Raw genomic sequence first — 15084 nt, 5'->3', positions numbered from 1 at the left:
AATTTAGATTACTACCAACAGTGTATGAGAATTTCTCTTTCTCCATATCCTCACCAGCATTTATTTTTTGTCTTTTTAGTAACAGCCATTTTAACTGGGGTGAGATGATATCTTATTGTGGGTTTGATTTGCATTTCCCTGATGATTAGTGATGTTGAGCATTTTTTCATGTATCTGTTGGCATTTGTATGTCTTCTTTCAAGAAATTTCTGTTCAGACATTTTGCCTATTTTTAAATGGGATTACTTGTTTTTTTTTTGCTATTGAGCTGAGTTCCTTATATATTCTGATAATTAACTCCTTGTCAGATGAATAGTTTTCAAATATTTTCTCTCATTGTCTCTTCACATTGTTGACTATTTCCTTTGCTGTTCAGAAGCTTTTTAGCTTGATGAAATTCCATTTGTCAATTTTTGCCTTGATTGCCTATGCCTTGAGATCTTACTACAAAAATATTTACCCAAATGTCTTAAAGCAGTTCCCCAAAGTTTTCTTGTAGTAGTTTTGTAGTTTCAGATCTTACACTTAAGTCTTCAATCCATTTTGATTTTATTTTTGTATGTGGTGAGTGATAGTGATCTAGTTCTGTTTTCTGCATATAGGTAGCCAGTTTTCCCAGCAGCATTTATTAAAGAGATTGCCCTTTCCCCACTGTATGTCCATGGCACCTTTGTCAAAAATGAGTTGACTGTTAATGCATGGCTTTATTTCTGGGTTCTCTATTCTGTTCCATTGGTCTTTGTGTCTGTTTTTATACCAATATCATGCTGTTATGGTTAAGAATTCTCATTTCTGACATAGAGACCATTTGAATAACAAAAGATAAAACATGAGAGAATATTAGAAAGCTTTAAAAAGATTTAATAAAATCTTACAGTAGAATAATAGAGGTCATAAATATGTTTTGACATGTCATGACAGATTTTGTTAGGAGCAGTTTGTTCTTACCTGCTTCTGTGGCTATGTTTTGATTATAAAAATTATGTTTTGAGTTATTTGATTTCTTCATTGCATATGATTCTTGTTTTTAATGAATCACTTCCCTACCTTCAACAGGTCACAGTGAACTTTTGCTTTAGTTCACTGCTGTACAGCACTGAGTGGGAAGATAGTTACACCCTTAAGGATGGTAATATATCTTCTACTTTAGGTGTTCTGCTTCCATCTTCTTTCTTCTAGAAAACATTTTCGTTTAATGACTCACAAAAAAAATTTGAAATGAATACAGCTTTATATTTTGCAGTTGTAAAAATGCTAAACTAGTATAAGGTAATTAGCTCTTTCAAAAATAAGTAGCTTTCTACGTAAAAGAATGATTAAATGAATAGTTATCTTTGTTGAAATTTTTTTAAATCCACAGTTATAGGTTTTATGGGTTTTTCTTTTTTCCTATTTTCTTTTTTGGTAGAGAGCCTTATCTTCACATTTTAAAAGATTGTGTTAGAAAGCCAGTTTCTCTCCTTCTCCCCCTACCTCCTCCTCCACCTAGATTCAACGACTTCTTATGGCAAAGAGAACTTTCTGGGCTAGAGAGTATGGGTTGTGTAGTAAAAATTTTTGTTGTTTTTTGTTTTCTCCTCCTACACTTGACAGCTAACAAGGCTACAAGTCATCTTTGGAAGAACTGCAAAATTCTTGAATTTAGGATACAGTGGTATCTTTTCTAGAAGTATAGAGTCCTGCTCTGTACCTTTAATATCCTAAGAACAAAAATCATTTTTCCTCTTTAAGGCAAGACATGGGTGATGGCTACCACCTACCTCTCTAGACCTCACAGAATCTTCTGCTTATGGGCGTCTCTTTTTCCACCCAAATCCTGGCCTTTGAATCAGCATCTCTCAGAGATAGCACCTCTCACGTTGCTCCCCAAGTTCACTGCATTGGAGCCTGCAGCCAACTGATGTATTTCTCATCAGTCTGGTTGTTTACCCTAAACACCATTTCACACATGCTAGCTGGGGATAGTCCTCAGACTATTCATTCTCATTTCTTTGCTTAAAATTTTTCTGTGTTTGTATGGGACGTCTTTTATGGTTGCCAACTAGAACTTTTCAGTGGTATCTACAAGCATTTATTATTTTCTAGACTCAGTAAAAAGTTAGAATTGAGGGGTTCAAGTATCTCCTCCATTGTAGTTGACTTTATTTGATTGATTGAGTCATACACGTTTAAAAAAATCAATTCTAGTATGGTTTTGGTTTTTGGAAAATACCTGATTTCACTTTATATTTCCTGTTGTCTAGCATCTTTGTTTTCTTTGAAGTATATACAAAGGCACACTCTGTTTTGATCTGGAAATTGGAGGTGAATCCTGAAAAACGGAAGGCAAGCACTATCAGTGCTATAAAGGATTGTTAAAGTGTAGTGCCAGTCGACTGATCCCAGCACTGCACAGTGGTCATCATCATTTTGGTAATCTGAAGTAGAAGCATGCCTCTAGACATCCTTCCATAATTTTATAAAGGTAGTGTAAGGATGATTGTCTATAAATTCACCTGAACTACAGAGATTCTTCTGATATAATAAAAGAAAAATACAGAGATTTTTCAGGATGGGAATACAAACACTAGGAAATTGGAAAAGCAAAGTAAAACTTCTGAATTAATAGAAAAAGTTAAATAGGAAAGAGAAAATAAAGGGAAACTTGACCAAGCTAGCAAAGAAATAAAATAGAAAAGAGGTAATTATGAGGCAGTATAACACAAACTCTGTCGCAAAAAAAAAAAAAAAAAATCCATTTGTGGTTTTAAAAAAAATAGTAAAGATATAGAAAAATTAGTAGAAAATACAAAAATCTGTATTCTTCTTTTATTATATCAGAATTAAATAATAATTATACCTGCCCTATTTTACCAAATCATTTTATTAAAACACGCTAAAGAAGTTTATAAGCTTTTCTTCTCCCTGCTCCCATTCTCTATAGGATTTTTGCTGAGATATTTCAAAATTTTTACTTGTAGGTTATATTTAAGCTTTCACTTCTAATAAATCTGTCTCAAAAACCTTTCATATCACTTGTCATAAAAATTTCTTCTCATATTATTGTCATCCAGATTCAGTCACATCCCATACATCAAGAATAATTGTGCAATACTGTTTCCTAGACACTTCATCTTATCTTTTCAATGCATGATATTTAAATAAGCCATACTTTTTAATGTTTTCAATTTTTTAATTTATATTTATTTCAAAATTTTTTATTATATTTTAAGTTCTGGGATACATGTGCAGAACGTAAAGGTTTGTTACATAGGTATACACGTGCCATGGTTTGCTGCACCCATAAACCCATTATCTACATTAGGTATTTCTTCTAACGTTATCCCTCCTTTAGCCCCCCACCCCCCGACAGTTCCTGGTGTGTGACGTTCCCCTCCCTGTGTCCGTGTGTTCTCATTGTTCAGCTCCCACTTATAAGAGAACATGCAGTGTTTGGTTTTCTGTTCTTGTGTTAGTTTGCTGTGACTGATGGTTTCCAGCTTCATCTATGTCCCTGCAAAGGACATGAACTCATCCCTTTTGATGGCTGTATAGTATTCCATGGTGTATATGTGCCACATTTTCTTTATACAGTCTATCATTGATGGACATTTGGGTTGGCTCCAAATCTTTACTATTGTGAATAGTGCTGCAATAAACATATGTGTGCATGTGTCTTTATGGTACAATGATTTAAAATCCTTTGGGTACATACCCAGTAATGGGATTGCTGGGTCAAATGGTATTTCTGATTCTAGATCCTTGAGGAATCACCACACTGTCTTCTACAATGGTTGAACTAATTTACACTGCCACCAACAGTGTAAAAGCTTTCCTATTTCTCCATATCTTCTCCAGCATCTGTTGTTTCCTGACTTGTTAATGATTGCCATTTTAACTGGTGTGAGATGCTATCTCATTGTGGTTTTGATTTGCATTTCTCTCATGACCAGTGATGAAGAGCTTTTTTTCATGTTTTTTGTTTTTTTTTTTGCCACATAAATGTCTTCCTTTGAGAAGTGTCTGTTCATATCCTTCACCCACTTTTTGATGTTTTTTTTCTTGTAAATTTGTTTAAGTTCCCTATAGATTCTGGATATTAGCCCTTTGTCAGATGGATAAATTGCAGAAATTTTCTCCCATTCTGTAGGTTGCCCGTTCACTCTGATGATAGTTTCTTTTGCGGTGCAGAAGGTCTTTAGTTTAATTAGATCCCATTTGTCAATTTTGTCTTTTGTTGCCATTGCTTTTGGTGTTTTAGTCATGAAGTCTTTGCCCATGCCTATGTCCTGAATGTATTGCCTAGGTTTTCTTCTAGAGTTTTTATGGTTTTGGATCTTATGTTTAAGTTTTTAGTCTATCTTGAGTTAATTTTTGTATAAGGTGTAGGGAAGGGGTCCACTTTCAGTTTTCTGTATATGGCTAGCCAGTTTCCTCAACACCATTTATTAAATAGGGAATCCTTTCCCCATTGCCTTTTTTTTGTCAGGTTTGTCAAAGATCAGATGGTTGTAGATTTGTGATGTTACTTCTGAGGCCTCTGTTCTGTTCTATTGGCCTACATATCTGTTGGTACCAGTACCATGCTGTTTTGGTTACTGTAAAGTTGTAGTATAGTTTGAAGTCAGGTAGCATGAGACCTCCAGCTTTGTTCTTTTTACTTAGTATGTCTTGGCTATACAGGCTCTTTTTTGGTTCCGTATGAAATTTAAAGTAGTTTTTTTCTAATTTTGTGAAGAAAGTCAATGTTAGCTTGATGGAGATATTATTGGATCTATAAATTACTTTGGTCACTATGGCCATTTTCAAAATATACATTCTTCCTATCTATGAATATGCAATGTTTTTCCATTTGTTTGTGTACTGATTTCCTTGAGCAGCGTTTTGTAGTTCTCCTTGAAGAGGCCCTTCACATCCCTTGTAAGTGGTATTCCTAGGCATTTAATTCTCTTTGTAGCAATTGTGAATGCGAGTTCACTCATGATTTGGCTCTCTGTTTGTCTATTATTGGTGTATGGGAATGAGTGTGATTTTTGCACATTGATTTTGTATCCTAAGCCATACTTTTTAATATAAAGTATTTTATTCATAAAAAATGCATATAAAGCAAATGACATATAGAAACAATATGATTAACATCCACCTCTGGACTCAGTTGGCTTAAGAAAATATAAATATTATCACTACACTTGAAATTGATTGCATATTTCTTCCTTATCACATTCCTCTTTCTCTTTCTCGAGAAACCTCTATATCTTTAATTTGGAGTTGGTCATTTTCTTATATTATTCTATAGGATTTTTTAATATCTATGTATTTCTCACCAATAGATTTTTTAGTTTTGAGATCTTTTTTTCTACTCCATAGAGATTTTTTAGTTTTGAGATCTTTTTTTCTACTCCATAGAAATGGTATGTATGTTTGTGCAATTTGATCTTACTGCCTAATATTATATTTGTGTTTTTATTTTGATTTATATTATTCTGGTTTATTTTTTCCTACACTGTATGATTTCATTGTATGAGTATCTCCCATTTATTTATTCTCATGTATTGACATGTACTTCCACTTGATATTTGCTGTACTTTACCTACAGTTCAGTTGTGAACATTATTTTACATGTATTCTGGTGGTTCATGTGTGAGAGTTTCTGTAGGTAACCTGCACACCTGGGCATGAAATTTCTGATTGTAATACATGCTCATGTTGGGCTTTACTGGATAATGCTAGATTGTTTTTAAAGTAGTAGTAGTTTACACTCCATGGCAGCTCTTCATTGTTTTGTGTGTTCCTGTATTCTGTGTCCTTGCCATTTTAGGTAGATCATGTCTCGTGTGGTCTTACTTTGCATTTCTCTGGTTAATAACGAGGTCAGTCATATTGTTGTGTTTTGTCATCTATATATTTCTTCCTCTATGAAATATCTGTTCATGCCTTTTCTTTCTGATTTATAGGAATTGTTTGTATATTTTGGATATATATGTTATAAATATCTATAGGATAGATTAAAACAAGCTATCTGATAAGGTGATACGCAGAAATATAAATTAGGTGAGGAAGCAAGCCATGCAAATATCCAAGGAAAAAATCATTTCATGCAGAGGAAACCGTCAGTGTAAGACCCCAAGGCAGAAACACACTTCAAGGGCAAGATGGGCATCAATATGGGTGGAGCATGAAGGAGAATAGAAGAGAGACCATCTATGCAAGGGTAAGTTGGGCCTTTAGAGCTTGATATGAATTTTAACTTCATTCTAAGTAGGATCAGGAGTCACTGAAAATATCAAGCAAGAATGACATAGTCTGATTAAGTCTTTAAAGTTGTATAGAAAATAGGCTACAAAAAATGAAAGCTGGGAAACCAGCCAGCATATGTTACAATAGTCCAACTGTGATTGTGGGGACGTAAATTATGGTGCAAGCAGTGGAAACGGGTATTTGGACTTGGGTTATATTTTCATGGTTATCCACCAGGATTTGCTAATGTATTAGATATGAGGTGAGAAAATAAGTGAGGAATCAATAATGACTCTAGAGTTTGGGGCTAGAGCAGCAGGTGTGTAAATGAAGTTACAAACATAGAAGATGCATGTTTGGACCAATGCATCAGAGTTCTGCTCTAAACATATTAATTTGAGGGGTCTGTTAGAAACACAAGTGGAGATGCTGAGAGTACAGTTGGATAGTTGAGTCTAGAGTTTCTGGGAAAAGCTGGGTCTAGGACTGTAAATTTGGTAATCATTAATGTCTAGATGATATTAGAGACATAGAACTAGATGCAGACACCTAGAAAGAGAGCATAGATATCTAAGAGAAGTCTGAGGACTGAGCTCGGTGTACTCAAAGATTTAGAAGTTGAGAAGATGAAAAAGAGCTAGACAGAGAGACTGAAAGAGTGACTACAAGAATGAAATATGTGGAAGCCAAATGAATAAGAGCGTTAAAAGAAGAAGGAAACGATCAATGTGTTTAGTATTTACCCAGGTTAAGACCAGGACTGAGAATTGACCATTGTTTTTTGACATTTAGAAATCTTTGAAGGCCTTGCCAAGAATAATTTGGTTGGGATAAGGAGAGAAATGACCTGACTGGAGAAGGTTCAAGGGAGAATTGGAGGAGAGGAAATGAAGAGAGTGATGTTTCTCCACAGAATACATTATGTGTGAGAGGGACTATTAGAGGATGCAGACAAGAGGGCAAATGATTTCAGAGAAAAGTCCCTGAGTGGGTGAGAAGGACTAAGATTTGGTACCGAAATGTCAGGAGTATGAATTGTAACAGGAGGGAAGGCAGAGTACAGGGGTACCCATACTGCAGATTGGCCACAAAGAGAATATTCTCCAAATGGAGCTTCTTTCCCCCTAAGCCTCCCCCCAAATCATTACCTCTGCTTCTGATTCAATCCCTCAAAACCTCATCCATCAGCTTGAATGAGAGACAACTATTCAGCCACCATGTCCATCCTCTTTCTTATCCCCTCTTGCTCACCCCCAGCATCTGAGCCCAAATCTTCCCTCCTTCCAGCAAACAAAGCTCCCATCCCTATCATCTTCTGATGTCGATGCATCGGGCAGGGGAGTAGGGGACCACTGACCCCACACACCTACCCTCTGCTTAGATTACCCAAAATACCAGGTGTCATTATTTTTCCAGAGGTGCGAAAATACAAAGTCATTCTAAACTGTCACTGAATTCAGAGTACTTTTTGCCGTTGTCTATTTTCTCAGTCAACAAATGCTAAGAGTACAATTATATGAAGTTCTACAGATTTATTTGTTACTTGCATTACTTAGTAATGGTTCTTATGCATGAAAGTTAGGAATAACTTCTTTGAACAAATATCCTATATAAAAAAACAACAAAGTGGTTTTTAAAAATCACATTGCTGTTCACATTCCCTTTTTAGTACTCTCTTCTGATATTCGTTTTTAAGCTATGTTAGGTCAATACAACTACGTTAATAACTTAGCAAATATCTATCAATCAGGAGTCCACTGTGTAGTTAGCAGTTTATAAAGCTTCAGATCTACATTGGTGAATGAAATGGACCTAGCCCCTATCCTTATGGGGCAGCAAGCCTGGTGGAGGTAGCTATGTTCTCTGAAGGAAACAAAAACAGTCATGCGTCATTAAAGAGTAGGAATACGTTTTGAGAAATGTGTCATGAAGTAGTCAATTTCATCATTGAACATCATAGAGTGCATTTACACAAACAGATGGTATAGCCTACTACACACCTAGGCTGTATGGTGTAGCCCATTGCTCCTGGGCTACAAACCGATACAGCATGTTACTCTGTTGAATTTTGTAGGCAACTGTAATGCAATGGTAAGTATTTGTGCATCTAAACATATCTAAAGATAGAGACAGTACAGTAAAAAATACTATCTTATGAAAACACTGTTGTATATATGGTCTGTCATTGACTGAAACAATATTATGTAGTGCAAACCGTATAGCAATAGATAATAAAGACAAGATATTCAGAGTGAGAGATGGAAAAGAGAATAATGTATTCTTTCATTCATTTAGCAGACATGCATTGCCAAAAGACACTGGAAAAAATAAATAAAGATGACAAACAGGTGGTGCCTTCGTTGAAGATTATAGTCAAGGAGAGGGAAACTTTAGCCCTCTTCTTAACATTATCTTCCCTTAGACACAAACACACACACACAATTCCTGGCATATGCTATATACTCCATAACTGTTCCTTCCCTTCCCTTTGTGACTCATTCCTTCCCCCAGAAAGCTCATTTGATCTCTGCAAATAATTTTGAATCCCCTTTGTTTTTTAACCGTGGCAATTGTTTTGTTTTCCCATCTCCTACAAGTTCTAGCTCAACTCGTTGGGGCTTTTTTTTTTTTTTTTTTTTGAGATGGAGTTTCTCCCTTGTCACCCAGGCTGGAGTGCAATGGCATGACCTTTACTCACTGCAACCTCTGCCTCCTGGGTTCAAGTGATTTTCCTGCCTTAGCCTCTGGAATAACTGGGATTACAGGTGCCCACCACCACACCCAGCTAATTTTTGTATTTTTAGTAGAGACGGGGTTTCACCATGTTGGCCAGGCTGGTCTCGAACTTCTGACCTCAGGTAATCTGCCCACCTCGGCCTCTCAAAGTGCTGGAATTACAGGCATGAGCCACCGTGCCTGGCCATTCCTTGGGGCTTTATAGAACAAGTATAATCCTTTTTCTTTATGACAATACCCTGAGTTCAGAAATCCCAGAGACAAATGTTTACAGAGACCAGGTAAATAAGTAGCTAGAGTGACAAGACTTAAGAAAAGAGACCATTGGCGTACCACCAGTTTGTGGAGGGAAGTGGACAAACTGGAATACCCATGCCCCATCCAAAAGCAACCATTGCAACTAAACTTTAACAGATTGTTGCCATCTAAGTAATTCACAGATGGTCTCATAATTCTGGTCAGCATTGTCTGAGCCAAACAAAACATTCTATGGGCATGATCATATACTAGAGCCAGCAGATTGCAAACTCTGCTTAAATAATTGCAGGTATCAGCCTTCCCTTGGCTAAACAGCCACTTCATACTGTTAAGTAGCCCTTGCCTGGCACAAAGCAGGTGGGGCTGAATCCAGCCTGATACCACATCACCAAAACTTTCTCTAATTCTCCTCAAGGCATCTGTGAACTACCAGCAGCCCAAATAAGCATACTTTTCTCCTTCAATCATTTCTCATAAAGCAGATTCTACTCATCTCACCATCCATCTTTTTTCCCCTAACATATCAGAATTCATCAAAGTAGAAACTCTAGAAATCATCCAGAAATACAACTGTGATCTGACCAGCACAGGTATAAACTTTCCCTTTCCTTAATTTAGAAAAAGAATTATTAATTTTGAGTCTTAGATGTCATAAAAATAGAGCCGGATTGATTTTAAGGGATCAATGAACCAACTGAAATCGTATAAAAAGATTTTGTGGGGCTGGCAAACAAATGCTTTTCTTTTAACGTATTCCATTTTTTTTTTTAATGTATTGTTAAAAGAATAAAACCTCAAAGAAGATTTGACAACCACTATAGACTAAGTTTCAATTAATGTAGTCTGTAGCATTAGCTTTTGGAAGGCTGTTCTATCAGAATATGGACCAATACTGAGCTTAGTCTCCACTAAAACTCTGTCTTTTTATTCATATCTTCTCCTAAAAAGCTCCATAACCCCTGCAGAATACTGGTATAATTACCCACACCTCACCCACCCAGTGATTGTTGATGTAACTATTTAATCCAAGTCTGAGGCCTAATTTTTTTTAATCAAGAGTTACATGTTTTAATTTATTTTTGTAATTTTAATATCTAACCCTTTATTTCATTTTATTTGATTGATGCTAAAATGTATAATGCTATGATTCTAAGACTTAGGAAAAATAATACTATACTGGGATATGGAGTTTATATATATTTACATGAACTTCTTTTTTTTCTTCTCTGTAGGTCGAAAATTTAAAAAGTTCAATAAAGTCAGAGTTGTGAGAGCACTAGATGCCGTTGCTCTCCCACAGCCAGTGGGCATTCCAAATGAAAGCCAAGTCCTAAGCCAGAGAATCACTTTTTCACCAGGTCAAGACATACAATTGATTCCACCACTGATCAACCTGTTAATGAGCATTGAACCAGATGTGATCTATGCAGGACATGACAATACAAAACCTGACACCTCCAGTTCTTTGCTGACAAGTCTTAATCAACTAGGCGAGAGGCAACTTCTTTCAGTAGTCAAGTGGTCTAAATCACTGCCAGGTAATAATAATTTTTATATATAGCATGTAATAAAAAATGTACTATGTTGGTTGTATTGGTAGATTGTTAAATAAAACACTCTATGCAGTAAATTAACTACAGTATAAAACAGTATGTGATAGTATGTGTTTCAGCAGTTCAAAATATTTGTCTCGGACCCTAATATGTATTACAGAAATCTAAAAAATTAGAGAACACACTGAGTCTTATTGATGAGTCAGAAATTGCATACATTAAACTTATGCTAATAAGAAATAGCTTAGGTTTATGTGTTCAACCACAGATATTAGAGTAGCTCAGAAACGATAACTTGACCATTTTTTATAAATGCCCCATTTATTCTAACCCTTAATTCAACCAACCTCATTTGGTTGAAAATAAAACTGAATTTATAAAGTCATATAACAAATCAAAGTAGTATTCAGAGTACAGTAAGATGTCAAAAGTAAATTAAGAAAACAAAATTCCTAAACATAAATTACTTGAAAAAATAATAGCACACAGAGAAAAGAATCTCTAGTCACTATTCCTCTAATTTATACACAAAGGGAGTATATTGCCCAGCAACAGAGAGAACTTGGATTATATCATCACAGAAGAATTTCAGTCACTTTACTTATCATCTATTTTTGCTCCCTCACCACAGCTCTGTAGGAGCCAAGTACTTGAAAGAATAACAAGGATGAAATTCTCATTTGGTTAAATCTTAGACTGCAGAGCCAGGAGAATACATGTATAGCAATTGTTTGTGAAGGCATTACTCCTGTAATTAGAAATAGAACTTTTTAAAAAACTACATTCTCTTCACCTCAGTAATACCCTTATACTGCTATAGACCAAATTATTTTTCTAATATCTGATCAAGAATTAAACATTATGTCCTTTTAGTCCCCAAGTAAATTCAATGGCACTTTTAGAAAAAGAATTTCTTCCCAATTCTCCTTAATATAATTCTCAGTTATTATTCTACCTGAAAGGTTTGAAATACAATAGATGAATTGTTACTGAAAATTCAATTACATGAAACAGAAAGAAAAATAGATACTTGTTTGTTGAATCTTTCAAAAAATACATATTAAGTTAATAGAATTCAGTATTCTAGTGGAGATGAAGTAATTTTATAGAAAAATCAAAATGCCCAGATTCTTATTAGCTTCAGTCTCACCAAAAGTCCTTAAACAGATAATAATTTTTTGAACATTCTGAATGTTTAAAATTTATCACATACTGATTATCAAACTTGACAGAGCTTTAATAAATAAAAATAACCCAATAGCATTGATGAACTTTTTCTGTTTAAAAACGAGTGTTTAAACATGTGTTTAATTTTTCTCTGTTGTTCTATTATTTGGAAAATATGATTTCTTTGATTTTTGCTGATATAGTTTATATTCCTTTTGTTTGCAATTATGGAGGTTCTTTAACTGTTTAAAAAGATTCTAGCATCAGCTGGCAATGTTAGAAAATGACCAGTTATACTTGAAAAGATGACTTACTCACTTTGGATAAAAGCTAAGTGACCTTTTTAACTGGAAACAGTTATCTATCAGGATTTTTTGACCCCCACACGACCTCAAAAAGGAATGAGAGAAAACTCTTACATTGAATTTGGTGGCAACTTTTTTAATGCTGCAAAATGTAATTTTTGTGTAGTAAATCAGAATAATGGTAACACTAGTATTACCCATACTGTTTCCATTAATTGCAAACAGGGAAATATTGAGATTATCAAAGTCTCTTGTGACCTGTGGACTTTTAAAGCCATATTTTCATGGTCTTCATTTTGGGAATAGCACTACTGAATGAATTACGAAAATGGTCAGTGAACTAGACTGTGATTATTTGACCTCTGAGAAAGGACTTGGAGGGACACATGTATAGAAAGTACTTTAGTATCATTAGCTACTTAAAACTGATTTCAATTGACTTGAAATAAGCTTACAGTTTTTATTATTCACTCAATAAATGTCTATTAGGTACCTGCTGTGTGCAATATCTAATAATTAAACAGTGGTTTAGAAAGAAGAGCCACAAGGCTGGGCTCATGGTGTGAATGCATTTTGGTGCAGCACATCCTAGCATCTGGTCATCAGTTTTGCATGTGAAAGAAATTTATTTCATTCATTCACTCATGTGTAATAAAACTAGTAAGTCTGTGGAAGACAGACTTTTGTTAAGTGAGCCTCACTAATAAGCCAGAATGTCAACTAACTTGCTTATTTACAGTGAGACACACACACACACGCACACACACAATATAAATATACATAATACTTCTGTTGCTGGGAAAATATATTAACAGATCAGATCATTCTTTCACAATAGGAAACTGTATTTGGGAAGTCACATTAAGATCTGATGCAGAATGACCATCATAACAAAGGTGACAGCATTTATGAAGACACCTAGGCATACATTTGCAGGTGCCCTGAGAATTCGTATTGCCTGGTAGGGCTTTTTCATTTCTTCTTTGTCTATACTCTTCCATTATCTTGGATCTGTTATAATAATGGTAGTTTATATTTCTTCAAAAATATTTCAGATATATCCTTTTTCTTTTTTCTTTTCTTTTCTTTTTTTTTTTTTTTTTTTTTTTTTTTTTTTTTTTTTTTTTTTTTTTTTTTGAGACAGGGTCTCACTCTATTGCTCAGGCTGGACCGCAGTGGCACGATCTTGGCTCATTGCAGCCCGGACCTCTTGGGCTCAATTTATCCTACCACTGCAGCCTCCTGATTAGCTCGTAGCTAGGACTACAGGCATGCGCCACCTTGATTGATTGGCTAATTTTTTTTTATTTTTAGTTGAAATTGGGTTTAACTGTTTTACCCAGGCTGGTCTTGAACTCCTGGGCTCAAGTGATCTCTCCACCTCAGCCTCCCAAAGTGCTGGAATTACAAACATGACCCACCGCGCCCCACCCCCTTTTTCTTTAATAGAGACTTGCAAGATGCTCTAGCCTTATGTCAGCACGTTTATAAACCATCTCTTAGGATACATTGCAAATGAATGATTTTACATTGGCTTTTATCTGTAGCCTTAGTGAGCAATATTTTCTTATTTTAAATATAGAGCAACACAATATTTGAATTTTTTTAATGAACAAGACATATTCCCTGTATTAAGGAATTCCCAATCCATTGGCAGAGAGAAGATACCCAAACAACTACAGTGTTATGTGAAAGTGATGTAAGACGGATATAATGGAAGTGGGGGCAGAAGAACATTTTTGGCTTCAAGGACTAAAGAAGCCTTCAGAGACAAAACTGTCAGTTAAACTGCATCTTACAGGAGAAACAAGACTTTGATAAATCATGATAAGAGAAAGCATTCTAGACAGAAGGAACAGTATGGCTGAAATAAGAAAAGCATGACATAGGTTTGTTGAATAATGCATTAAACCAGCATATTAATGGTTCTCAACCTTTTCAAGTGTGGGGGTCCCTTAGTAACATCAAAAATTTTATACAGTCTCCCCATAGGGTAGTAATTAAAGCTTTTAGTAGCTATGGATTGAGAAAACACATTTGTACATACAGTCCCTCGGACACTGCTACAGTAAGTACTGGCCTTCAGGAGATTTAATCACCCAAATGGTAAGAAACCATTAAAAATAAATTTATTTTGAACTGAATAATGGAAAGTAAACTTTGAGGTATAAGTTATAGGCTGATCAAGGAGGGTCTTAAAAATTACTGTAGATGTTAGAGTTTAAATTAAAAGTACTAATTCACAATTCAGTGTCACCTTTAAATTGTCCTCATCCTGTACATCAATACATTGCAGTGAAATTGATGTGACAGGGGGTATGAGGGAAACATTTCCGTTGCACAAATTTTGTCTTGATATTTCAGTGAAAATCTTAACTTAGTGAAAACTCCATTTAGGTCAATGCTTTGAATTTTTATACCTTGCATATTTTAGGACATACTTTATTTTTTTGTGTCATTTCACCAGACTACTTGCAATTATTAGTATCAGAATATTGGAACAGTATTTTGCCTCATTTTTCTGCTTTGGAAGCATGCCAAAACAACTTTTGAGTCAGTGACAGTCATTGCATCTTGACAGAGGATTTTTTCTCTTCCTTCCCGAATCAGAAGACTAAATTAAATTATTGCTCTCCAGAAAAAAATGATGAGAGAGAAGAGTAGCGTACTGAGAGTAAAGGCCTTAATAAATGTGTTGATAAAGACTAAAACATGGTTTTTCTCACACCCTATTCCACTGAAATTATGATTGCAAATGGCAACAAAAATTTTTACTTGTCAAATCAGATGAATATTTCCAGCCCTTAATGTGTTTCACCTACCTCTGGGACTATTGGCAAAGTAACTAT

The 15084-nt window shown here is 35.1% G+C and overlaps 1 protein-coding gene across 3 annotated transcripts in view; it reads left to right on the top strand.

The window, feature by feature from the left end:
* PGR (progesterone receptor) overlaps positions 1 to 15084 on the top strand; it is an 82993-nt gene that overhangs the window by 49130 nt on the left and 18779 nt on the right. For 2 of the 3 annotated variants that reach the window (XM_055272875.1, XM_063636452.1), the window contains exon 4: positions 10443 to 10748. The exons of the other annotated variant lie outside the window; for it this stretch is intronic. In XM_055272875.1, the coding sequence (XP_055128850.1) occupies positions 10443 to 10748 (306 nt within the window). The remainder of the gene's footprint in view (positions 1 to 10442; positions 10749 to 15084) is intronic. 3 annotated transcript variants of the gene reach the window in all.

Source organism: Symphalangus syndactylus, chromosome 3 (genome assembly GCF_028878055.3).
Source record: "Symphalangus syndactylus isolate Jambi chromosome 3, NHGRI_mSymSyn1-v2.1_pri, whole genome shotgun sequence".
Taxonomy (NCBI): domain Eukaryota; kingdom Metazoa; phylum Chordata; class Mammalia; order Primates; family Hylobatidae; genus Symphalangus; species Symphalangus syndactylus.
This window is presented reverse-complemented; position numbering and strand designations above follow the sequence as displayed.